Source organism: Medicago truncatula, chromosome 2 (assembly GCF_003473485.1).
Source record: "Medicago truncatula cultivar Jemalong A17 chromosome 2, MtrunA17r5.0-ANR, whole genome shotgun sequence".
Taxonomy (NCBI): domain Eukaryota; kingdom Viridiplantae; phylum Streptophyta; class Magnoliopsida; order Fabales; family Fabaceae; genus Medicago; species Medicago truncatula.
The window spans coordinates 21,892,076-21,917,120 of record NC_053043.1 but is presented as its reverse complement, the minus strand read 5'-3'; the positions used below and the strand labels follow the sequence as shown (position 1 = coordinate 21,917,120).

The 25,045-nt window shown below is 33.9% G+C and overlaps 3 protein-coding genes across 4 annotated transcripts; all 3 read right to left on the bottom strand.

Annotated features, from left to right (window-relative positions):
• Positions 1–274: 274 nt before the first annotated feature.
• On the bottom strand, positions 275–3,986 carry LOC11427886 (uncharacterized). Its single transcript, XM_003595544.4, has 6 exons — positions 3,402–3,986; positions 2,296–2,792; positions 2,119–2,177; positions 1,412–1,510; positions 1,115–1,291; positions 275–650 (listed from the first exon to the last, which is right to left on the bottom strand). Exons 1-6 carry the CDS (start codon positions 3,893–3,895, stop codon positions 591–593), a joined length of 1,386 nt encoding a protein of 461 aa, XP_003595592.1. The 5' UTR covers positions 3,896–3,986; the 3' UTR covers positions 275–590.
• Positions 3,987–10,330: 6,344 nt separating this feature from the next.
• Positions 10,331–13,307, bottom strand: LOC112419385 (uncharacterized). The gene is made up of 2 exons (XM_024777023.1): positions 12,330–13,307; positions 10,331–10,348 (listed from the first exon to the last, which is right to left on the bottom strand). Exons 1-2 carry the CDS (start codon positions 13,305–13,307, stop codon positions 10,331–10,333), a joined length of 996 nt encoding a protein of 331 aa, XP_024632791.1.
• Positions 13,308–13,812: 505 nt separating this feature from the next.
• On the bottom strand, positions 13,813–24,801 carry LOC11418300 (putative pentatricopeptide repeat-containing protein At1g19290). Of its 2 annotated transcripts, XM_024777518.2 has the most exons (4): positions 21,583–24,801; positions 21,193–21,459; positions 16,131–19,015; positions 13,813–15,514 (listed from the first exon to the last, which is right to left on the bottom strand). In XM_024777518.2, the coding sequence occupies exon 1, from the start codon at positions 24,523–24,525 to the stop codon at positions 21,946–21,948; it is 2,580 nt and encodes an 859-aa protein (XP_024633286.1). In that variant the 5' UTR covers positions 24,526–24,801; the 3' UTR covers positions 13,813–15,514; positions 16,131–19,015; positions 21,193–21,459; positions 21,583–21,945. The 2 variants fall into 2 exon arrangements, with proteins under 2 accessions (XP_024633286.1, XP_003595590.1); XM_003595542.4 differs by lacking the exons at positions 13,813–15,514; positions 16,131–19,015 and having other exon boundaries at positions 20,582–21,459.
• Positions 24,802–25,045: the final 244 nt, after the last annotated feature.

Below are 25,045 nucleotides of genomic sequence, written 5' to 3'. Positions count from 1 at the left end.
GTCATGTTTCTATGATCACAGAAACTGCAACTGCGATTTTAACTGTGATTCTATGTAAATCCACTTGAGTTGGCCTGATAGTATTGGTTTGCAATTTGGGAATGTGCTCCGCCTCAAGATCTAAGGTTCGATTCCCTCCGGTGCCAATTTGGGGGTTAATTTAGCTTCTTCAAAAAAAAAAAATTGTGATTCTCTGTAATCTCAATGATCACAAAGCAACTACAATTTTAACCTTAAATGATTGTAGTACTGGTAGTAGTAGATAAGAATGAGATCAAAATTAAATAGAAAAACTGATTTCTTGGGCTCCATGTCCTCATATACAAGTCAATACAAGCAATCAAAAAACTTTTTAAATACTTCCAAAACAATACTTACAAAAGCATCAACAACATATGATGATACAAACAGAAATAAAACAGTTGAAGCTCCATCAGACAACTATTTGTACAAAGGATTTTCTGTTTTCAAAATCAAAACTAATGTACTTAAACATGTACTTGCTGCTGCATGGAAACCAACACTTCCATCATTCTGAATGCTTGGTGTTTGTTCCCATGCTTTAAACCAAAACTGCGTAATCCCCGGATTTAAGAGTGATTTACTGTATAGAAAGAAACATCTTCAGAAATGAATGTCGTCCATGCATCCTGTTACAAAATAGAAAACGTGAACTTAAGGACCCATTTACTTCTAATATTATTTTTTGCTTTTCAAAATGCATTTTATAAACCAATGAGTGTTATTTAAAATTCTTAATAAATTTCAAAATATTATTTTCATATTATCTTTGGTTATTACTAATACTATCACAATTCAAAATAAAAATTCATAATAAATTGTCATCCCAGCAAACCATAGAGAAAATAGAATTTAAAAATGAAAATTGAAAAGGTTGTTAGAAATTAATCATGCCCTAATTTTCACTTTAATCCTTACTCTTATCAATATCTATCTATTACAAATCTATAAATGTCGAAGTGCACGCCATACAGCTGCCACATCAGTTTCTATATTTCTATCACATTGTTACAATTTCTAAATCTTTGGTCTAAGAGAGAAATCCTTCTCGGCTATGTTAGGTATATATCTGGTATGTGCATATTTTACAAACCTGAAGAATGGAGAAAGCCTTCTCTGCTATGTACTTCTGTAAGAGCGTTGCTCCTCTTTGCTGAAGTTTGTCAGGGTGGAGGCATAATCTTGCTTTCTGATACGCTTTCTTCACTTGCGAACTTTCTATTAGACTCATATAAGGAACTGCAGACCAGCCACTCTGAGACCACAGAATCTGTCAAACGAAAACATACAACCTTGTCAATTCTCCTGTTATTAACTGCATACATCATCGAAATGGTATTGAATAAGTTGTCAATGATGAAAGGTCAGCAAAAAAGAAAACATTGATTACACGATGTAGTGTCGAAAGCAGCATCCTGATGTCGGTTTCCTTGCCAGATGACCACAATCTAATATCTGTGTCCAACTTCTCTGTTTCTGGCTGTAACTTCTGCAGAAGCACAAATTGTTTACTACCTTGCCAGATGACTATACATCATGCATATATGAATAAACCTTTTTTTACCACTGCTTTCATTGAACAGGTGTTTTAATAATCTTGTGAACTAATTTCTTTTGAAATGGAAGTGTTGTTATCAAACATTTCATGTAAAGTAATATGAAAATTGGAGCATTATCCTTGTAAGAATTTTGTCGGTAACAGCATGCAGATTCCCATGACCAACATGGTTTGACACAAGTAGTAGATATTTGGGTACTATAAACATTTGGTCAAGGGTTCGAACCCTTGGCCTGTGCGTATGAAAATACATTTGGTGAGAGAGACCAATTGCTTACCAGGATTTCAATTATCTGGTGTGGAAGATAACTTTGTTTACAAAGAAACACATGCATATGCTTATTTAGGGTGCTTTCGATATGTTATTTTGTATTCTTTTAAAAAAAACAGCAAAATAAGAAACAAAATAATAATCAAGAGACATTTTTATAATTATTATTGAGAACATATCTACTAAAAATGGAAACAGAAAAACAAACCAAGTGCATCTTATGTTATTTATGCACTTATCCTAGACCTAGTCCAACAAAATGTATTACCTCTGGAGATTCAACCATTCCGAGTCCATCATCATGGTATTCGTCTGCACTAGGCATTCCTGCATAGATGATCAGAGGTAAATATAAAGTGTCTGCATTTGTCTGTTTCAAAAGACCTATTGTACACTAATTTGCATAAGACAATTTTTTCCCTATTTGTGTTGTTAAAACAATCACCTTCCATTTCTGTATTTTGCACACCGCCATCATTTCTTAAATCCGATTCTTCATTAGTTCCCGATTGAAACTTCTCTTTGGCCCATGCAATCGCTTCATCGATAGCTTCAGTTCCAAAGTTTTCCTCTCTTAGGTTAGAGTTAATCTCTATAACATAGGAACTCATAACTTCGTCCTCATCTTCATCATCATCCTGCTCTATAACTAGTTCTGGAAGCGCATGATCATGAACCGATGATTTTGGCTCAGGCTCTTGACAAACTCCAGAGACGGCAGAAAATGGGGGACTGAGTTCCCAATCATATGTGGATGATACTTTGATGCTTTGATATGAATTGGATTCAACACTGATTGTTTCCGGGGATGTGACTCTTCTTGAGTACCCATTATCCTGGAAATCAAAAGATTGATTTCCAGGATAATGTCTCTTTTGTTTAATTGGGTGCTCCTCATACATCACACTAGATGAGTTCCATTTATATGGAACTTTGATTGGCCTGTAATGTAACATCATTAAAGAAACCTTAGAATAGCAATAACTAGGAGATTTGGATTTGGCTCTTCCAAAGTAAGCTAAGTGTAAATAAGTAATTTCAACCATTAAATAGAAAATCATGTGTTGATATTTTAATATGTCTATAATTTGTTATGCATGTGCATATGATATCAAACAGCATATATTAGTTTATTTATCAATGTTTGATATTCGTTACTAAACAAACACACAAGTGATTTTTTTAGAGGAGTCGGATCCACCAAAGCAATTTGATATCAAGCAATTTGGATCGCAATATCAAGATTTTTGCCGGTTAATAAGTGGTTCAAATTAAAGTCGCATCAGTCATATTTGATCTTGATTTATTCTAAACATCAAAGATCGCGATTCACGACATGACCGCAATTCAAACCATTATCTTATATCTGAAACATAACAAAATAAAAATAAAATATCTTCTAAATTGTGACAAATTTGTATAACATTTTCACATCAAGAGTACTTCTCCAAATATATCAGAGGGCATAACAGTCAATTCCCAGCATAGCATAACATAACATAACAGAATGAAGCACAAACAGTTAATTAGTTGGGATTTCAGTTTAACTACCTTAGCTTTGAAGTAAAGGCTGACAGTGCCACGTCATCACTCACCGCCGGCCGGAGAGGGCTCAGCTCCTCGGAACTCAACACCGACGAAGAATTCGACTTTGATTTTGCTTTCGATTGTGACCCCGACCGTTCTCTCGATCTCCGATCATCATCGGAACCAAAAATATCTCCATAAAACGCATCATTCTTCGCCGGAATCCTGAACACCGGCAAGTTCCGGCCACTTTTTGCCGGCGCCGGAGACACAAACGCCGGCTGTTTGAAAATTTCTTCGTAGAAAGAACCGGTCCTGGAGAATTTATGCGTGAGGAGACTTCTAGGTGGACCTCCGAAGACGTCGGCGAAGTCGTCGGGGTCTAAGGTTTCCGTTACGGAGAGGTTGGTGTTGGAGAAGATGGACTGCCGTGTCCGTGAAGATGACCTGTCTTCCATGGATCGCCGGCGAGGAAGTGCAGATGTTAATCCCATTGGCATTCTCCATGACTCGTCCATTTTCCGGCGAGTTTATCCGGTGATCAGTTCTTCTTTCTACTGACCGGAAAATTCACCGGCGAAAACAAAGTGTAGCATGTGTTTATATATAGAGTTGAAGAAATATAACATATTAATTGAACCAAAATAAATAAATAAAGAAATGGAAAAAGTGATTCGTGAAAAAAGCCATTGATTGCCTTTTACTCTTCCTTTATGCTTTAGTTGTTTAAAATTTCTTTTTTTTATGAACATTTTTTTATAGTTTTTTTGAAAAAATTATATTTCAACTAGTTATTGCCATAGTTAACCAAAAAAAATCTTGTGACCAAATCTTCATTGTTCACAACCCAAGTAAAAATTTTTTTTTTTTTGATGGTCAGGGTTTGAACTGCGGATCTTGCATATATTATGCATTGTCCTTACCAACTGAGTTAAGTTCTCGAAAACAAGTAAAAAATATTTGAATACTAACGAATTAAAAGAGAAAAAATCAAATAGTAAAATAAAATGTGACTAAATTATTTCTCTTTTAAATTTTTTATTTGTTTGTGTTCAAATATTTTTCAAATAAGGTTTTAATGCCTCATAATATATACTAACTTGGTCACTAATTAGTAATTAAGACACTTGTTAGATTGTTTAAAAAATAAATAAAAATTAAGAGACTTGTTAGAGAGGACTAAATAAAATTTTATACTTTAAATTGGTTTTTCGTACCCATAAAAGGTGACACTTTTTCATTGTACAAAATTTTCATATTTAGTTTATATCATATTACAATAAATATATATTTTTGTGGAGATATTTTTTAGGACCAAAAAGTGGCTTTTTTTTAGACAACAATAAAATTATATTTTTGTAGGGACAAAAAGTTTATTTAACTCAAGAACTAAATATAAAAATATTGTATTGAAAAAAATGCTTTCAATTCTTTAAATTTTTTCAAAATGTAAGCGTCTATGTTAAAGAATTTAATATAGAAATATTTAGTTGAAAGTAGTGTATTCAATTTCCATAGCTTTAAAATTGTTCTTACAAATTCCAACATAAAACTTATGTTTTGTACCTAAGATAAACTTTGATTTCTTCCATTTTTTTTATCTCTTAACATGTTTTCTAAGAACATATGTTAGCAAGACGGATAATAAATACCTTAAATTTAAATTCTTTTATGCATTTTTCTTATGATGAGTTGGGTCGTGAGAGCTTATTAGAGTCAGAAAATCTAAAAAGGTGTTGACATGTATACTTATTTATTACCACCGATGAGGTCTTCATATTGACAGTAGAGTTTAAATTTGATTGTTATTAACACATGAGTCGAATCCTTAGCAATTAAATCCACACTTGTTAGTTCTCGTGAGCTTAACTCAGTTGATAAAAATAATGCATAGTATATGCAAGATCAGGGGGTTCAAACCTCGGCCACCAAAAAAAATCCAGTTGAGCTTAACTTTAATAGAAAAGCACGATGGTTGCCTAATTACAAAGTCTTGCTATTGTTGCTAGTTGTTTGTTGAATGATCAATTTTTGGCTTTCTTTAATGATTAGTATTATCTAGTACTAGTGATAAGTGATGGGGAATGTAAGCGTCTTTGAAAAAATATTTAACTCAAGAACTAAATATAAAAATATTGTATTAAAATAAGTGTTTTCAATTCTTAGAAAAATTTAATATGCAAGCGTCTATGTTAAAGAATTTAATATAGAAGTGTTTTGTTGAAAATAGTGTATTCAATTTTGATAGTTTTAAAATTGTTCTCTCCAATTCCAACATAAAACTAATTATATTTTGTACCCAAGAAAACTTCTATTTCGCCAATTTTTTATTTCTTAACAAGTTTTCTAAAGATATAGGTTAACAAGTTAGTTAATAAAATACCTTGAATTAAATTTTTTTGTGCATTTCTTGATGAGTTGGGTTGTGAGAGCTTATTAGAGTCAAAGAAAATCTAAAAAAAACTTCGACATGTTTACTTATTTATACCACTAACGAGGGTCTTTATATTGACAATGGAGTTTAAATTAAGATTGTTAGTAACATATGAGTCGACGACTGATTATCAACTGAATCAACTTTTGTTGGTTGAGCTTAATTTATATAAACTAGTTTGTCCAAAACTGTTATTTTAAGTAGAAAAGCATGATGATGGTTGCTTAATTACAAAGTCTTTCTATTATTGCTATTTGTTTGTTGAATGATCAATTTTTGGCTTTCTTGAATGATTATTATCTAGTAGTGATAAGTGATGGGGAATGCATATAGTGGAATATAGTGTGTAGACTTGATTGCTTTCATTACCTGGAAAGATGCATAAGCTGGAATTGGAAGTCCCTACAGACATCATCATGCTTTCAATGTTTTTTTATTTATTTCCTTTCCTTTTTACATTATGCTTTTAATTTTCTTTTAATGTAGGGCCAAAGTTGTTTTTAATATGAATTTGTAGAGCCATGATAGTTGAGTTGAGTGTATGATTTGAAGCATGAGGAAAAATAATAAGAGGATAAAATGCATTTATAAGGTATGTGTGTGTATATTTTGAGATGTTGTCACTTCTGATAGTTGCTTTTGATAGATAGAATATAAGATGAAAATGTAAGAAGTGTGGATTTATGTGTATGGATGGATGAAGATAAAGTTGTTTAAGGGGCAGGTGATGGAAAAGATGGTTGATATCTCTATAGGGGACAATGCATGCCTTAAATTGATTTGTGCTCAGAAGCTTTGTTACTTTATATTTCCATTTAGAGAGACCTTAATAATCAATACATTGCATGTGTGAGACTATAATAATTAACCAAGAGTGTGGCCTAATGATTTTTTAAGGAAGTGTGACCTAATGATAATCGGGTCTTCGATATTTAAATAGGTCTTACTAACTTAGTATATGTTAAGAAATAAAAAAATTAGTAATTTTATATTTAAAATAATAATATTTTAATTTTTGAATATCGACCGCATAACTTTTTAAATCAATATTTTTATATTTAGTTCATTAACATGTGTCTTAAAGTCATATATACCATTTTGAATTTGCATCGTTGTTTTAATATTGTTATGTGGGTTTCAATGAGAAAAAAATATGATTAATTTGCAATTTCATCTTAGACATATTCATTATTGATGCCCATCAAGAAACAATTTATCAACTATGTTCGAATTCTATACTTGTTTTGATAGCAACATTTTTTTAGGGTGTGTTTGGATTGAGGATTTAGGAGGGGAAGGGAGGGGAGGGTTCATTTTTCTTTTTTAAATTACGGACATTTATAAAATGATTTTTAGAAAATTGAATTAACAAAATGATTAATTTTTTTTTTTTAAGGAACAAACAAACAAAATGATTGATGATGATATAATACTTCAAAAACACTTAATCTATTTTAAAAAAACATTTTACATTGTTCGTAATTTAAAAAATAAAAATGAATCATCCCCTCTTAAACCCTCAATCCAAACACACCCGTAAAGTTTACTACTTGATCGAATACTATTTTGCTTTATCACAAATATTCTGATATTAAAAATAAAAATCATCAAAATTAAACTGTGGAACAAATTGAGCTTCTGGTTGATTAGAATGATAGTTTAAACTACAAAAAGAGTTATAGGAAAAAATAATTTATAGACAAATGCTAGTAGTGAGCTGGTGAGTTATAGAGAATTTGTAAGTGGGATTGAAATATTGACCTCTTTTAGCATTTCACTCATATCATTGAACTACACCTTCAAAAGAATATACAATTGTAAGATTTAGTTTTGATCCAATTATATATTTTATTGATTATTTCAAATAATTCATAGAGTGCATATTAACACCACTTAAAGTAATATCTTGTCATTTACTTTAGTTTTATTTTTATTGTCAACTTTTTTTCTAACATTTCAACTTAAATATTAATATATAAATATAAATATAAATATAAATATTTATAGATTTGATTTGTATTAAAATTTATCTAAACTCACGTAACTTTTTGGTTCAAGCTTCACCATGAATTGAGCATAAGAGAAAAAGTAAGGATCCCCATACTTCATTTGTTAGTATTGATAACATGTGTTCTTAGAATTATGAAGGAATTGTCCAATTTTTTTGGACCACAACATGGTTTGCATATGCGGGTGGTCCAAAAACACAGTTCAGCAGACATTAACTATGTACCTCAACTACTAGGTGTGGTAGAAAAAGGGAAGTAGGGAACATATCCAATTAAAAACGGATGATTGTTTTTTTTTTCTTTAGATAATCTGGTGGCTAGAATTCACCTTTTGCAAGGTGAATAAGTGGGGTGTCTGGAGTTCGAAACTCAACCCCTGCACATAACAATGCATGTCCTTGCCAACTGAGCTATGCTCACGGGGACAAAACAAATGATTTTAAATAAGTCATCATAGATAAATACAATCACTTACCTTTTAGTTATATTATATGTCCCGTGAACTTAATTCAGTCGGTAAGGACAATGCATAATATATGCAAGATCTGGTGTTCAAACCCCAAATAACTTTAAAAAAAAATGTCGCATAGACACTTCTGATGGAAGGCGTGTCACGATACCCGACATCTATCGTGTTCGACATCAAACGAAAGCGAATTTGTAATTACATTAAATTATGTCATCTTTTCAAAATTGTGTAGTCGTGTCAGTGTCAATGTTGTGTTTGTATGTAAGATTGTGCTTCATAGGACTTATATTGACGTTCCATCAGGCCTCATAGAGTGATCTTGTCAATCTGGCTTCAAATGCATACCATTCATATCAACCTATTAGATCAAATTATCCAGCCTATATATTCATGTGACAATTATATTATTGATATTTTGGACTACTTTTCAATACTTAGATAAGATTGATTACAAGTTAAGGTAACCCCGTGCAAGTATAATAGTGTAAAGGTGATAAAACACAATGTCATTGTTGCAAGTTGCAAGTTGCAATTGTCAGTTCGAGCAAACACTAATTCTTCAGCAAAATATGTTTGTTACCTTCTTGACTGACTCTTTTAGATTTGGAAGTATGTGCTTCTCTATATTTTGTTATTATCCTACTTGTCGTGTCATAAAAAACTGTTTAGTTTTACCATTAAATAGAGCGTGTTGATAATTATAAGCCTAGAGATAATTGTTTTGGACTATGATTGATTGATAGTTCAAGGGTCATAAATAGAAAACATACAAGACTAAAAATAAAAAGTTTTATAATTAAAATTAGCTAAAGATATTTATATCAAGGGGTAACACCAGTTGTATATGGATCAAGTTGTAATTTGCGGTAAATAATGACTAAACTAATCACTATTTTGAAGAAGAATGTTAGAAACACTTTATTTTCAACATTCACTATAATATTCACTCTCATAGGATGAAATTTATGTAGGTTCCACCACTTCTATAGCCTAAATAATTGTTTAATTTGAAGCTTAAGAGCTTTTAAGGGAGTTAAATTTAGTGTATCAAATTATCACAATGATTGAAAATTCATGGATTTTGTTTAAGTCCTGTTTGATACCATACTAGAAGAACGAAAATAAACGGGGTGTTTTGGTGGGAGATTCTCACTAGGAGAATTTAGTTAAAAGGGGTGTTTTGGTGGGAGATTTAATCTCGGATTGTGTTTGGTGTCCGGGACATCTAGATGTGGAGGATCATGTTTTTTGTGATTTGGTTTTGCAATGAGAGTTTGGTATACCATTTTTTAATGGATCAAAACATTGATGATTATACCTGAAAATATGGTATCTCTTACTATTTATCTTCATCTTCTTTCAACAAGAAACACCAAAAATGTCTCACTCTTATTTGGCATACAACTATTTGGAAGATTAGGACAGCGCGTGATGGGGTTGTTTTTTCTTCAAGGATTTCGGATGTGGAGGGTTTGGTGGATGAAAGGGGGTCCTTGTTTATATTATCAATGGTGTTCAAATCCATTGTATTGCCTTAACAATTAGTGCAAGGTGTTTTTTTTAGGTTGAGTATCCCTTGTACATATATCTGTGTTGTGGGTTGAGTACTCATAGTACTTTTCTCACTATCATCTAATAAACTTTTTTTTTTTTTTAAATCGAAAAAGAACAAAAATAGACTGGATCAAGATTCTTTTCATTGGAGAAAAAAAATAACCTAGAGACAATGGTCAACATTTCATATTGTTTGGTCAAGTTTTTTTTTTTTTTTTCAATGGAGATAATCTATTTCCAAATAGAGAAATGATATTTGTACAATCATTTTGTGACAACTTTCTTTCTCATACTCACATTATGTTGTTATCCTCTCTCTTCCTTTTTCTCTTTTCATTGTTTTCGACCAATAAGAAGAGAGAAATACAAGGTTATCACCAAAATTATCATTAAATGGATGTACAAATATCATTGTTATTCCAAATAAACCAATAGCGAAGTGAGGAGATTAGGATATGTAGCATGCACACATCACTCATACATCAAGTCATGTAGTTACAATTATCTACAACAAAAACAATTATTTTACAACAAAAAATCAATTAAAAGCAATAAAAACGTGTTTTAATGAAAAGTATTTTCCAAACCCTAATTATAAGCGTTAATCGTAAGTAGTCTATTAAGGTCGATTATTCTCTTTGCATTGAAAAAAAAATATAAACCAAACATACTTAATAGATGAAGATTCTATGTAGTGAGAAAATCTAACGCAGTCGTGTATCGTGGAATGTTTGATCAATCTGACAACTAAATTTCAATAACACAATTTATCTTTAATTATGCAGTTGAAATGTGAGCCGTCCGATCAAAACCGTACACCCCAAAATGCACAATTGTATCAAATACAATATTTCCCAACTAGGTCATCTCAACCCCCTAGCATAATACCAACTGCTCCCTCCGTGTCAAAATATAAACAAAATTCACTTTTTAGGTTCATTCATTTAATGATGTATGTGGTTCATAATATAGACCACATACATCATTAAATGAATGAACCTAAATAGTGAATTTTGCTTATATTTTGAAACGGATGGAGTACTACTTACTTACGTAGCAACAGAAAGTAAAATATTTACAGACAACCATACATCGGTACTAGTTTTCCATGGTTACTGCTACAATGAGCTATCGTGCCATTCAATCACCAAAAGTTATATTCAGGTCCCATTTCCATCACCTCATACTAAATTGGAGTAAAGAGAATACAACAACATAGGATTTTCCATTTTGTGATTTGATGGCCTCCATTATCATCCATACTATCCGTTTACATATGAATGTTGTTCATTGGCTATTCAGTCTTTCAAATACTCTCTTTGTTCTCTTATTATAAACAAAAAAAAAAAAAAACTAATTTTTAAGGTTTATTGAATAACTAATGTATCTGATTTATATTAGGTCGAATACATTAGTTATTCAATGAATTTAAATGGTGAATTTTTCTGATTTCTTATAATATTGATTGGAGAGAGTAGAATTAGTGATCTATTTATATCTAACGGTGATGTAGGGTGTGTTTTATTTGCTAAAAAACAAGGAACTAGACACAACATTGTCATGCATTTGATTTTACGTATCACGCTTTCTATTATTTTTACACCCTCAAAACTCTGTGTATCCTTTCTGCATAGTTGCACTAACTGGGTCTGGGTGTTCTTCTGGTCTTCTTCTTTCACTTATTTTTTCTTTTCTTTTTTTGATAATTTTCTTTTTCTTTTTCATGTATTACATCTGTCTGTAACACCTACTTAGACCATTTACAATGGTAATCAATATTCAACAACCTTCAACACCCACTTTTTCAATTCCCAACACTCCACATCATTTTCTCTCTCTTAATTCAACACCCATTCAATTTTTACCTCTCCAATGGTTTTTTCATTCAACACCCTACCCCACCACCTTTTATTTCTTATTCTTATTTAATTTTATATTTTTGTTTTTATAATTACATAAAATTACAATTATCGATTATAATTAAATTAAAATGAAGAAACACTTAACAATTTTTTTTTTTTTGTAAAAACAAAATTTATTTAAATAATTTATTTTTATTTTCTTAACATAAATAAAATGCAATACAACAAACTAAGTACGGGTCACACAAATAGCTTAAAATGTAAGACAACAAACAAGCACACAACACACAAGTAATTTACTTAGTACGATACAAATCATCTTCAATCGTGAAACATTCCAAACTTTGTCCATATGTGCTTCACTAGATCTGCTTGCAATTCGTGATGAACATTTGGATCACGCAACTCGGATCTAGCACGCACATGATTTGCAAAAGTGGGTAACACCTCGGCCGAGTATGGTTGCGCTGTACTAGATCCACTTCCCTCAGATTGCTCAAAATCGGTCCAACGTTGAGCATATGTATCGCGTTCATCCTCAACAATCATATTATGCAATATGATGCATGACCTCATGATGATACCCAAATCGGCTATGTCCCACAAGCGAGCTGGTTCACGGACGATTTTAAATCGAGCTTGAAGCACTCCAAAAGCATGTTCGATGTCCTTCCGACAGCTCTCCTGATGTTTTGCGAATAACTTATCAGGTTCACTTTGAGGAAGTCTAATTGATTTGACGAAAGTTGGATAAGAAGGGTAGATACCATCAGCTAGATAGTATGCCATATTATAGGGACGTTGATTCACAAAGAAATTCACACGTGGAGCCTTTCCCTGTTCCACATCATCAAACACCGGTGACCGGTCTAGAACATTGATATCGTTCAACGTTCCTGGACATCCAAAAAAGGCATGCCAGATCCATAGATCATGAGATGCAACTGCTTCAAGAATAACTGTGGTGGTTCCCTTATCCCCCCTGGTGAATTGACCTTCCCATGCTTTAGGACAATTTTTCCACTCCCAATGCATGCAGTCAATGCTCCCGATCATCCCTGGGAACCCCCGCATTTCACTAACATGCAGTATTCTTTGAAGGTCATCTTGGTTTGGTGCTCTCAGGTACACTTCCTCATACAATCGTATGATTCCTTTACAGAATCTACGTAAGCACTCCAATGCTGTAGTACCTCCTATTTTGATGTATTCATCGACCGCATCTGCTGCCACGCCATATGCTAACATTCGCATTGCTGTGGTACATTTTGCTAACGGTGATATACCTTCTTTGTTGGAGGCATCAACTCGCTGGGTGAAGTAGTTATCAGTAATTGAAAGGTCTCCAACGATTCGAAGGAAAACATGCTTTTGCATCCGGTACCGACGACGAAACATTGCATCGTCATATGTAGGCTCATTGGCAAAGTAGTCGTCAATGAGTCTTTGGTTTGCCGCTGCATGATCTCTATTTAGATATTTTCTACTACGAGATCCACTACCTTCCTCTATTTCTTTTCGACGCTGAATGAATCGGTTGACGATATAAGTGTCTTCAATATCACGTTTTTGTTTGTAGGTTTCGATATCAAAAGGATCCATTGATAGTCTTTGGTGATATTGGAAGTAGATAGGAATGAGATTTGTGATATTGGAAGTAGATAGGAATGAGATTTGTGATATTGGAAATAGATAGGAATGAGATTTGTGATATTGGAAGTAGACATGAGTCCCTATATATAAGTACATTGTGTGGACGACACTAACGGATTCGAAATAAGTTATTGGGTTTTGAGGATGTTGGTTGGGGAATTGATTTGGGTTTTGAGGATGTTGGTTGGGAAATTGATTTGGGTGTTGATAATTGTTTGGATTTTGGTAGCTAAAATGGTAATCAGAAGAATTTTGGGTGTTGAATTGATTGTTAGTGGGATCCATTTCACTAAATAAACACTAAAACTTCAAAAGAAAGGCTAATACAAAGCTAATGATAAGATTAAGAGAGTGAAAAACTTGATTTTTTTTCTGTGTCCAAATCAAATGATCCAAGTCTCTATTTATAGAGAAAAAAAAATTACGAATTTTGGTAAAAAAAAAAAAAAAAAAAAATTATTTGCAATGAAATAATTGAGTCCAAATTATTAAGAAGATAAAAATCCAAGCAGCCAATCACATAATGCCATGTGTCTTGCTTTATCCATTTCCTCTCTTCTCTCTCCGCGTGGGCGTCGCCCACTCTCTCCTTCCGCGCGTGTAGCGCACGCGCCTGGCACAACAAATAAGCGCGCGACAGCTGTCCCCCGTGGCAGCATTCAACAAGTTGAACTCTTTCATCACTTCCCTCCTCCAACTCAGATTTTTCCTTCTTTCAACACCCTCCATTGCAAGGCTTCAACATGTTGAATCTCATATTCAACACCCCATTGTAGCTAGTCTTATTATGTGTTTATCTCTTTTCTGTTTTGCTGTCAACATCTTTCATGCTTTTTGACTTGTCCTCCCAATTTTTGTGCTCATTCACATGCACGGTGCAGTGTATATTGCCATTATATTATATATATAGTTAAGAGTTTGGTCTCTAATTGGCTAGCAATGTACCTCTATGATATTATGACATTCCTAGCAATGTAGCTTCTAGGTTTTGTTCATCAAAAGACAGTGTACCAGTTCCAGACCACCAACATCATCAAGTCAATCATGTACATTGTACATCTCTATTAACATCATCACAAACTTGTTTGTTTTTCAGGTAATAATAGGATCCTAAAATATCATCCTAAAATATTTAAATGACGGAAATGTAATACCCTTAAGGCACAAGTAAAGAAACTAAATATAAAAATATTTTCTTGAAAATTGTGCATTCAATATTTTAAAAGTTTAAAAAATTATTTTCAACATCAAAACTTGTCTTTTAATTCCTTTTTTACTTCCATAACTTGCATCGGGCACAAGTTAGCATGATCCTTACAGAAATTCATAAGTTGACAAACAAGGGGCATATCTTTAGCATGGTCTGTTGGCCCAAAAATGAACCATACTATGAATCTAAACTTACATTTAAAATTGTCTATTTTTCCATACCCTGCCAAATAAATAACAAAGAAATGAATGATTAGTCTATTATGTAGTACTATGAAATCCATCATGACATTAATAATTGCAGGAAACTTTTTTTCCAATGCATATTGAATAGTATCAATATTGAAATATCTAAAATTTTATCAAAATATCCGAACTAAAGGACATCCCTTTCTCAACAAATACCTTAAGCAACATATCAACAGATTTTTCATGAAGTCAGTATAAGGAAGAGCCTGGGTGCTAGGTGCCAGGGTTAAGGCACTAGGTGCCGGTTAGCAGAGAGCCAGTGCTGGAGTTCAGGCGCCAGGAACCATCAGAAACGCAATTTTCATTGCAAATGAGCGTAGAATTGATCCTACTACTAGGGTTGATTATGTTAATGCAAAGTTAATAATGTTGGTGCTATCGATATATGGTAATGGCTGCCAGATGTATTTACATATCTATGTACTGTATGATGAAACTAATGGCTGTCAGTTGCAAGTTTAACTCCTGTACAGTTTATAATAAAGATAATAGATGCTAGTTGTATAATGAAAGGCAGATCAATCACACTACTGTGGATTAGTAGGGTGACCTCCGATAACAGAGGAAGCTCTCCTTCTAAAGAAGGGACACAATAATGCAGGTTAAGCGGGGCAATGCTTAAATCCTGATTTGGATTAGCCATACTGCCAGAAGGATTTCCTTGGAACCACTCACATCCAACGAATTTGTTTCAAAACCTGTTTATAGGTATTAAGATGAATATTACGAATTGTGTGTGTTAATCAATATGAGCGAAAATAAACCAATAACTTAGTGAGTAGATTAGGATAGGTAGTTACAATCAGCTACAAGAAAAACAATTGTTTTAGAATTTGAGAGGCTTAAAACGCAAGAAAACACGCTTTAATAAAAACCATCTTACAAAGCGTAAATAGTCTATTGAGAGGAGAAACTATTCCCTTTTCATTGGGAAAAATCTCAACCAAACATACTATCAATCGAAAACTAAAATAGGGGATCAGGATTCTATCTAGTTAGGAAAATTAAAACAGTCGTGCATTGTGAAATGTTTAATCAACCAAACAACTAAAAATTCAATCACACAATTTATCCATAATTATGCAGTTGATATGTGAGTGGTCCAATTAAAATTGAACACTCCACAATGTAACATGCATAAAGTACACAATTTCACACCAACAGAAAATCTCAATCCCTAACTTAATACCAACTACTGATGAGGTATAACAGATTTTATTTTATTTTTTTGAGAGGTGTTATAACAGAAAGTTAAAAATTTAAAATAAACATACATGTACGGTAATATAATTATAGCATAGAAGAAATTTCAACCTGGTTACATGTATGCAGAGGATAAGCCACTGAATGACCAAAACAAACCGATAGGAGGCACAAAATTGTGATTCTCTTTACAAGTATCATCACTAATTTTCATAGTACTACTACCATGAGCTCTCGTTCCATTCTATCACCAAAAAACAGCTTGAGGTTCTATTTCCATCACCTTATATCAAAAAGGGAAAAAGAGTGCATTAACATATGATTTCCATTTGGTGCCTTGATGTCGTCCATTATCAATGCTCTCCATTCACATAAGAATGTTGTATACTATTGATTCAGTTATGCCAAAAGAATTAGTGATCTATCTACATCTTACATTAAGTGGCATAGTGTTAGAAATGATTATTACCTGGTTTCAACCAGCAGGATAAATTACTTTTTCTGATCACTAATGCTTAGCAATATGTGTTGTAGAGACCGGTAAATCTTTGATATATGTCATTATATTTTTACTGATGTGTTAGTAACTCATAACCTATGAAACTCATAGTTCATACTTCATACGACATAGGTATCAAATTGTTTAAAACATGAATAAAGGACAGCACAAATGAAGGGATGCAGGACTCGACAACCACCCATTATTTGTAACTTGTAATACTTGCCAACTTTTTGTCTTTGTGTTTCACTGTTTGGGACAAAATTTAGGTGCATTTCCGTATGTGCTTTTCGTATGGTTTTTAACTAAAAATACATCTTTTTTGGTTTTAACAAAACTTTCAGAAAATTATGAATTTGATGATATCATGGATAGTAAAGTTATGAACCATAAGAAAAGCACAAAAGGAAATGCAATTATAATTTTTCCTTTGATACCTGTGTTCTTACGTTTCTCGTTTTCTATTATTTTTACACCCTCAAAACTCTGTTCTTTCTGCATGGTTGCACCAACTGCGTCTGGGTGTTTCTCATTGGTCTTCTCCAGACTTTAGTAATTCTTTCACTTATTATCTCTTTTATTTATTTATTTATTTATTTATTTATAAAATTTATTTTCTTTTTCCTGTATTACATTTATATCCCCTACTTATGTGTTTATCTCTTTTCTGTTTTGCTGTCAGCTTCCTTCGTGCTTTTTGACTTATCCTCCCAATTTTTGTCTCCATTCTCATGCACTGTGCAGTGTATATACCCATCATATAGTTATAGCCATCATATAGTTAAAAGTTTGGTCTCTAATTAGCTAGCAATGTACCTCTATGAGATTATGACAATCCTAGCAATGTAGCTTCTAGGTTTTGTTCATCAAAAGACAGTGTACCAGTTCCAGACCACCAACATCATAAAGTCAATCATGTACATGTTACGTTTGTATTAATGTCCCACAAACTTGTTTGTTTTCCAGGTAATAATAGAACCAAAAATATCATTACTAAAATATCTACATGTGGCAAATGCTAATTTGTGCCCTTAGGGTACAATTAAAGAAATTAAATATTTAAGTATTTTCTTTGAAATTGTGCATTCAATATTTTAAACATTTAAAAATTTATCTTTTGAATATAAACTTCTCTTTTAATTCCTTTTTTAGCTCCTTAACTTATACATTTAGAGCACGAGTTAGCATGACTCTAAAGAAATTCATAAGTTGACAAACAAACAAGGGCACATCATTCTTGTCAAAAAAAAAAATAAGGGCACATCATTTAGCATGGACTGTTGGCCCAAAAAAATACTATGCAACTTACTTTCAAAATTATGTATTTTTAAATACCTGCACATAAATTATTAAGAAACAAAGCAGTATTCTATCATGTAATACTATTAAAATCCATCATGATATTAATAATTGCAAGGAAAAACTTTCTCCAATACATATTGAATAGCATCAAATATAAAAATATCTGAACTAAAGGAACATCATAATCAACATCAAATAATTGTTCATTAATCTGAAAGTGTATATCAAGTATTAACATACCAAAAGGATGACCACCTCTAAAGAGAAAATAATATATTTATTAGTAAGGTTACTCTTGGAACTTGGGTTAACCCTAACTCAACCTCACAATTTCACGAAATCGGCTTATAAGACGAGGATTACACCCTACTTATAACCATTATTTGGGCCATATAGTATTCAATGTGAGATGTCTACACCATTGAAAATTAGGAGTTGGCCCATTGCATGGGTCTAAGCTTGGGAGTTACCTATTTTTTTCGGAAGCTTGAAATTTCTTGCCCAAGAAATCTAGCTCATTCTAGTCAATGTGAGACTTCTAGTATTCTTCAAAAGTTACTAATTGAGAGAATAACCAATAAAATTTATTCTCTTTACTCACTTATAAATCTTTATACACTCGTTTAATACTTACAAAAACCAACAAAATCTTCGATCACAACAACTAAATAGTATTTGATTAAATTCACCAGGTGGAGTCAAAGCTGAAAAATTTCAATGTATAATCAAAATGAAGATACCTGCTACGTAGCTCAAACTTTAACGTCATTTCGGCTTTCAAGCAGAAAACTGAGACTTCCAATTTTACAAGAGATGAGCTAAAATCAACGCAAGTTTGGGAACTTTCGAAGTAAACGCAAATAGTGGAATTTGTGATGACTTATAGTGAAGACTTGATTTCCCTTGCTGCTAGGATCTCTTGCTATTGGCAAAAATCCAAATACAAAGCTAGCAGGATAAACAATAAATAATAACAGAAAGGTGAGATGTGGGGTGTCCCATAAATTGAGGAATGTTCTAACTGAAAGGAGGTTCTCTAGAATCCAGGTGAGATAACCGTTTTCCTGCTAATGCATAATCCTTAGGCCACTAAGGGGCTCTTCTAATTCTTTGTTTTGCCCCCTTTCAGGTGTTACGGGAGTAAGCAGCAATTGAGAATCAGATTTAGTCCCAATCTCATGGTCCAGCCCATGACCTGCAGTGTCGCATACAACATCAAATATACATATACCTCAGCATGCAATAACAATATAAAGAAAAAATCAAATCAGATTAAGCATATCTCACTCACATGACTAGTGAGATCTGAAAGGATTCTGTTTGGGTTCAGCTGTTGCATTCATGTTTAACATAAGCAAGGAGGCATGAAGACATGTCATAATTCAAGATATGGGTGTGTGCTTTAGTTATAAAATTCACAAAAATTAGCAGAGTTTGGCCAATGAAAGACCAAAACTTTAATTATACAATATATATGAAGTTCAACTGCTCGGACATTAATAAAGATTGCAAAGCTTGTTATGAACTATGAGAAAGATTATCTGTTTAAATAGAAGAGCCCATTTCATCTTTCTTGGATATTAACATCTAAAATGACACAATTAATGATTTATGCAAGAAAATTGATGGCCACAGGCATGAAGCAAAGCATACATTATGATACTTATGATCAATATCGTCTAAAGATTGGAATTGAGTAAGAAGCCAATGAATGGTTTGGTTTGTCATAATCTGAAGAAGAAGAAAAACGCATCGATAGACGAACTATAAACAACATCTATTAGAAGTCATTGAAAGTCTAAATACCATATCATTCATAATAGAAAGGAAAATCATCACAGAACTAACCAGAGTAAAAGGTATCACACACCTTGCAGCCCTTGCTTGGAAATAAAAGGAACTGATAATTGGACGTGACAAAAGAATCAGTTGCGTAGAGCTTACTTGGTCCAATCCATAATATCAAAATAGAAAGACATGAAACTAATCTGATCAGGATGTTTATTCTATAAACTAACCTTAGAATCTCAAAGATAGGAAATGGATAATAAATTTAAGAAAATAGTTTACCCACACCCAATGACAAACAGTCATGTGAAAGGTGCTATTATTAATCATAAGGTACCTTAATCTAATCCAGTAGCCATCAGCAAAGAAACCCATCCTTAATATGCTTGATTCACATAACTAATAAGATTTATAGCTTAAGGATTTTGAGGACAATACTTGGACCAAATGTATCTTAGTAGATGATTGAAAATCTTGAATGCAACAAAAAGAAGAGAATGTGTAACAATGTTTAAGCTCTGTTACTTTATCAAGAAAACTAGTCCACTACGAAACAGACCAAATTCAGGCATGCCTGAAAAGCCCCCTTTGAATGCAAGAGCAAAAACCCTTAATTTTGTTTACATCCATGAGGGAACTACATACCACAGGGGATGAACAGAAACGACATGGGAAAATCCCAGTTTCAATTTCTATTCAGCAAACAAGTCCAACAAACAGGATACACGGGAAAAATAAATATGAAAATATGAATGCTTCATTTCAACCTAACCACTACGAATAGAAATCAAATACAGAAAGAGCCCTTGGCAGTTCAAAAATGTCAACAGACAATAAGTTCTACAAACAATTGTAATCCTGTTAACGGCCTTTCTAAGTCATCGTGTTAAAACCATAGGTGGAAATACTCAAATTGTAACCACAGACAGTAGGTATATGACAAATTTCTATTTTGGAGTTAAAAGTATTGAGGTACCAACAAATGCTCCCTTTTGTTGCAGGGCATTCAAAATAATAACAGCATGGGTTATCAATCACAACATACACAGTTATTACAATATCAAGAACCTGAGCCAGTGAGCATACAGAAAACTAGGACTGTCCTAATTTTGACAAATAGTAGTGATGTAGTGGTAACCAATGATAATGTTGGTACATCGAGCCTATAAAAATGAACTTTTATTTAACAAGTCAAAACAGTAATAAATAATTTATGGGAAAAAAAATCAGTGCATTGGGAAAGCTATCTATGTGGTTTAGCCTCAAATTCTAATAATTGCTGGCCAAACTATGTGTATCAAAAGAATGACGAGGAACATTTTTGGGCAAACGAAAAAGATTAAGGTGAGTGAAGTTCTCCCCATTCTAAGCTTAGAGAAAATCACCCATCACGGTGATAATTTACAATGTGAATACAAATTTCCTACCAATGGATGATTCTCAGATTCGAATCCATATCATGCAGTTTTCATGAGCGGAAGAGCATTGGTGTTGCTTATTGACTATGATGAATGGGTTGTTCTTATAATTTTATATTATCCAACAACCGCCCATAAACTTAGCTGAATTCTATCACAATTCTACCTGTTTGTTAATGTGTAGCACTTCCGTATGACTTCATTCAAGACAATTTAGAATGCAGAAGTTGTCTGTCTTCAAGATATTTCAAAGGCCTGAAGGGTCATTGACCTAGCGAGTCTGTGTCGCAAAATACAATGCTTTGTCTAGAAATAAGGTCTGTTTCCCTTTCTAATCGATGAAATGCTGATGCAGAGTCGATGAGAACTCAGCCTCCAACCATAATTCAAGCCACAGCTTGACCAATACCATCTAGCTTCTTCAATATATTTCCTATGGTGGTAACATAAACAGCATATCATCTGAGTCAATGTACTGAGAAAGTGACAAGATAGATAACATCAATCTTGCAGAAAGCATCTCATTTAGCTATATATGAACATGGAATATGAGTACCTTCTAACTTGTTTTGCTTCCCAATGATCAAAAGTGCAAAGATTTATGAAGCACACCTAACTTCATGAACAAAGAATGAAACTCTGAAATTTTCAAGTATGGTGCTTCGGCGCTTATGGCTGAAAAAACAGGAGCACCACTTGACCATTGCCGATCTATAAATTCGAATGAAGAAATGATTTTTTTTTGGTGGAGTTGGTTCAAAATTGTTGTATATAGTAAAATTTGTGCTGCGGGTGTGCTGTAACTAAGTGCCGAGCCAGCTGCTCAATGTTGCATATAGCAAATTTTATGAGCATCAGGCAAGAATTTGATTAAACCCTGCCTATCCAATAATGTATAGTCCTTCCAAACAACCCCTGATCAAGGTATAATACGAGTAGAAATCCCTTCTTCTGTCATCTTCTCTCTCAGTCTAGAGGCTTTATCAAGATCACCAATTCTACAGTAACAACCAATTAGTATATTGTAGGTGACAGCATTAGGAACCAAACCCTTTTGATAAAGTTTGTAGAAGAGTCTCTGTGCTCGATCAATATTTCCTAATTTGCACAAACCATTTATTAATGCATTATATATTGTGATATTTGGAATGAGACCCTTCTCCAACATCTCATCCCTTAACTTGAAAGCTTCATCTACATTGCCAGAAACTGAACAGGCATGAATTAATGTACAATATGTGAAATTATCTGGAAGAAAACCTCTAGACATCAAAACTGACAGAACACTTCTTGCTTCATCGAGCTTTCCAGACTTGCAAAGTCCATCTATAGCTATGTTGTACACAATATTATTTGAAAGAGAATTACATATATCACTTTTATCAAGCGAATCAGCAATTTTCTGAGCTTCTAAAGTTAAATCGTTTTTGACCAACTTATCAGAACATTTATTATGAACTGCAAGAATATCAAAATCCAACATTTTGTCTAGGATCACAGTAGCTTCAGAGATTCTATCATCCCGATAAAGGCTGCTAACAATTTTGCTACAAACCACTACATTGGGAGTGAACCCTCTTTCAATCATCTCAAAATATAAATGAAAAGCTTTGTCCAGCTTCTGTTCATCGCACCAACCAGAAATAAGGGTTCCATAGGTAACAACATTTGGTGATAATCCTCTTGTTTGCATCTCAACAAGGAGATCAGTAACATCATTCAACTTCCTAATCTTAAAAAGTCCATCAATAAGGGAATTGTACATTTCAATGGAAGCAGACATTGCTTGTCTTTCCATCACACCTTTAATTTGAAAAGCTTCCTGAACATTCCCATTTTTACAATATCCATCACTCAAAGTCCTATACGTTATTTCATCCGGTGACAATCCAAGTTCCTTCATCCTGTCAAAAACAGCCCCAGCTTCCATCAATTTCCCCATCTTACACAATCCACTGATCATCGTATTGAATGCAACTGTGCTCTTAGTAAAACCCCTACCTAAAATTTCTTTCCAAAGCATCATGGCCCTGTCAGAATCTCCCATCTTGAAAAAGCAATCAAGCATAGTACAACAGCTGATCTCATTCGGAGTCACACCTCTTTCCACCATCAAATGCCAAAGGTGCAAAGCATCATCATAGGAACCCACATCAACCAATCCCTTGATAACAGTATTATACGTCACAACTGTTGGAGTAATCCCGTCTCCTAACATCTCCTCGCAAAGCATAAAAGCCTTGCTCACTTTCCCTTCTCTGCAGTATCCATCCAAAAGTGTATTATAGCTATAACAATCCGGCTTCAAATTCCAATCCACCATCCCCACAAACACTCGCTCAGCTTCACAAACCTGACCAAGCTTACAATATCCCTTAATCAACGTGTTACAAATAACCATATTCACCTTCAACCCAACCCTCAACATCTCATCTCGAATCCTAACAGCATCCTCCATTCTCCCCATTTGACAATACCCATCCACCAACACACCATAAACACGCTCATCAACAACCAACAACTCATCCTCCTCCACTTCCCGAAGCAACTTCTCCGCCTCATCCATCTTCCCCTTCTTACAATACCCCCTCATCAACATCGTACAAGTAACCACATTCCTCGAAACCCCTCTCTCAGACATCAACCTCAACACCCTCTCAACTCCTTCAAAATCACCTCGACCAACATACCCATTAACCAAACCATTGTAAGTTACAACATTCGGCTCCAACCCCTCCTTCACCATCTTCTCCAAAACCTCCATAGCAACATCCACCCTCCCAACCTGACAATGCGCGTTGACAACAATACTACACATATAAACATCCGGCACAATCCCAGTCCCCACAATCTGATCAAAAACCATAACCGCTACCCTCCCTTCACCCTTCTGAACTAACTTACCCAACAAGAAACTACACGACCTTAAACCCGGCACTCTACCAATCCTCGACATTTCATCAAACACATAGAGTGCATGTTTCGTCATCCCTCTTTCCGCAAAAGCCTTCATCAACATATCAAAAACACCAGAACAAAATCCAAACTCCTTATAAACCGAGAAAACATGATTACACACCGCGTATGCACGGTAATTATTCGTGCAATGAAGGTCCATAAGCTGGCGGAGAACGGTGGTTGCTTCGGGGAAAAGACGAGCATGTGTGAGAATGTGAAGCAGGATGGAGTAGGAAAGGGAATGTGGGCGGTAATGAGAGTTTTGTGTGGCGAGATGGAAGAAGGAGAGGCAGGCGGAGGGGTGGAGACGGAGGCGACGGAGGAGGGAATCAGTGAGGTGGTCGGAGTATTTGAAGGTGAGATTGTGGAGGGATTGAGGACGGTTGAGGATGAGGAGGCGGGTGATTCGGTCGAGGAGTTCGGGGTGAGGGAGGTTTGTTGTTTCTTGACGAAGCTTCCATTGAAGAGGAATGGAAGAGTGGAAGGAACGTTGTGTGAGAGAGAGGAGAATGGGTTTTTTGAAGAGGGAAGAACGAAACATTTAAGAAGCATTGATTTTACTTGTTGTTGTTTATGAGTGAGGATGGGATTGGTTTTGTGGTTGAAGTAGTGTTCATGGAGTGGTGAATTAGAAAGATGAATTTCAAGGAAAAAAAGGCGCCGTTTGTTGCAGAGGCGGATGGTAGTATAAGGGAGGGGTAGCCCGTGCTACCCAAAAAAAAAAATTGTTGTGAAATGAAATAATCATTAGATTAGACGTAACATTTTTACCAAACTGTTTTACTTTATAAGAAAAAGATAAACTTTGGCTTTGTTTGCGAGTTGGATTTTGAAGGGGAGAGGAAGGGAAGGGAAGGAAAGACTTATGGAGTGGTAAACCTTATTTGCGGGTTTTAAAAAAACAAGGGAAAGGTTTTGGTGGTTTTTGTAACGTCTGTTTCGAATTATTTAATTGAGTTTAGAAGTTATTAAGATGAGTTTATATTATATTTATATAATATATGTGTGATTTATATGATTTATATGATTGAGGTGATGTTATGTGATTTTATGAGGAGTTG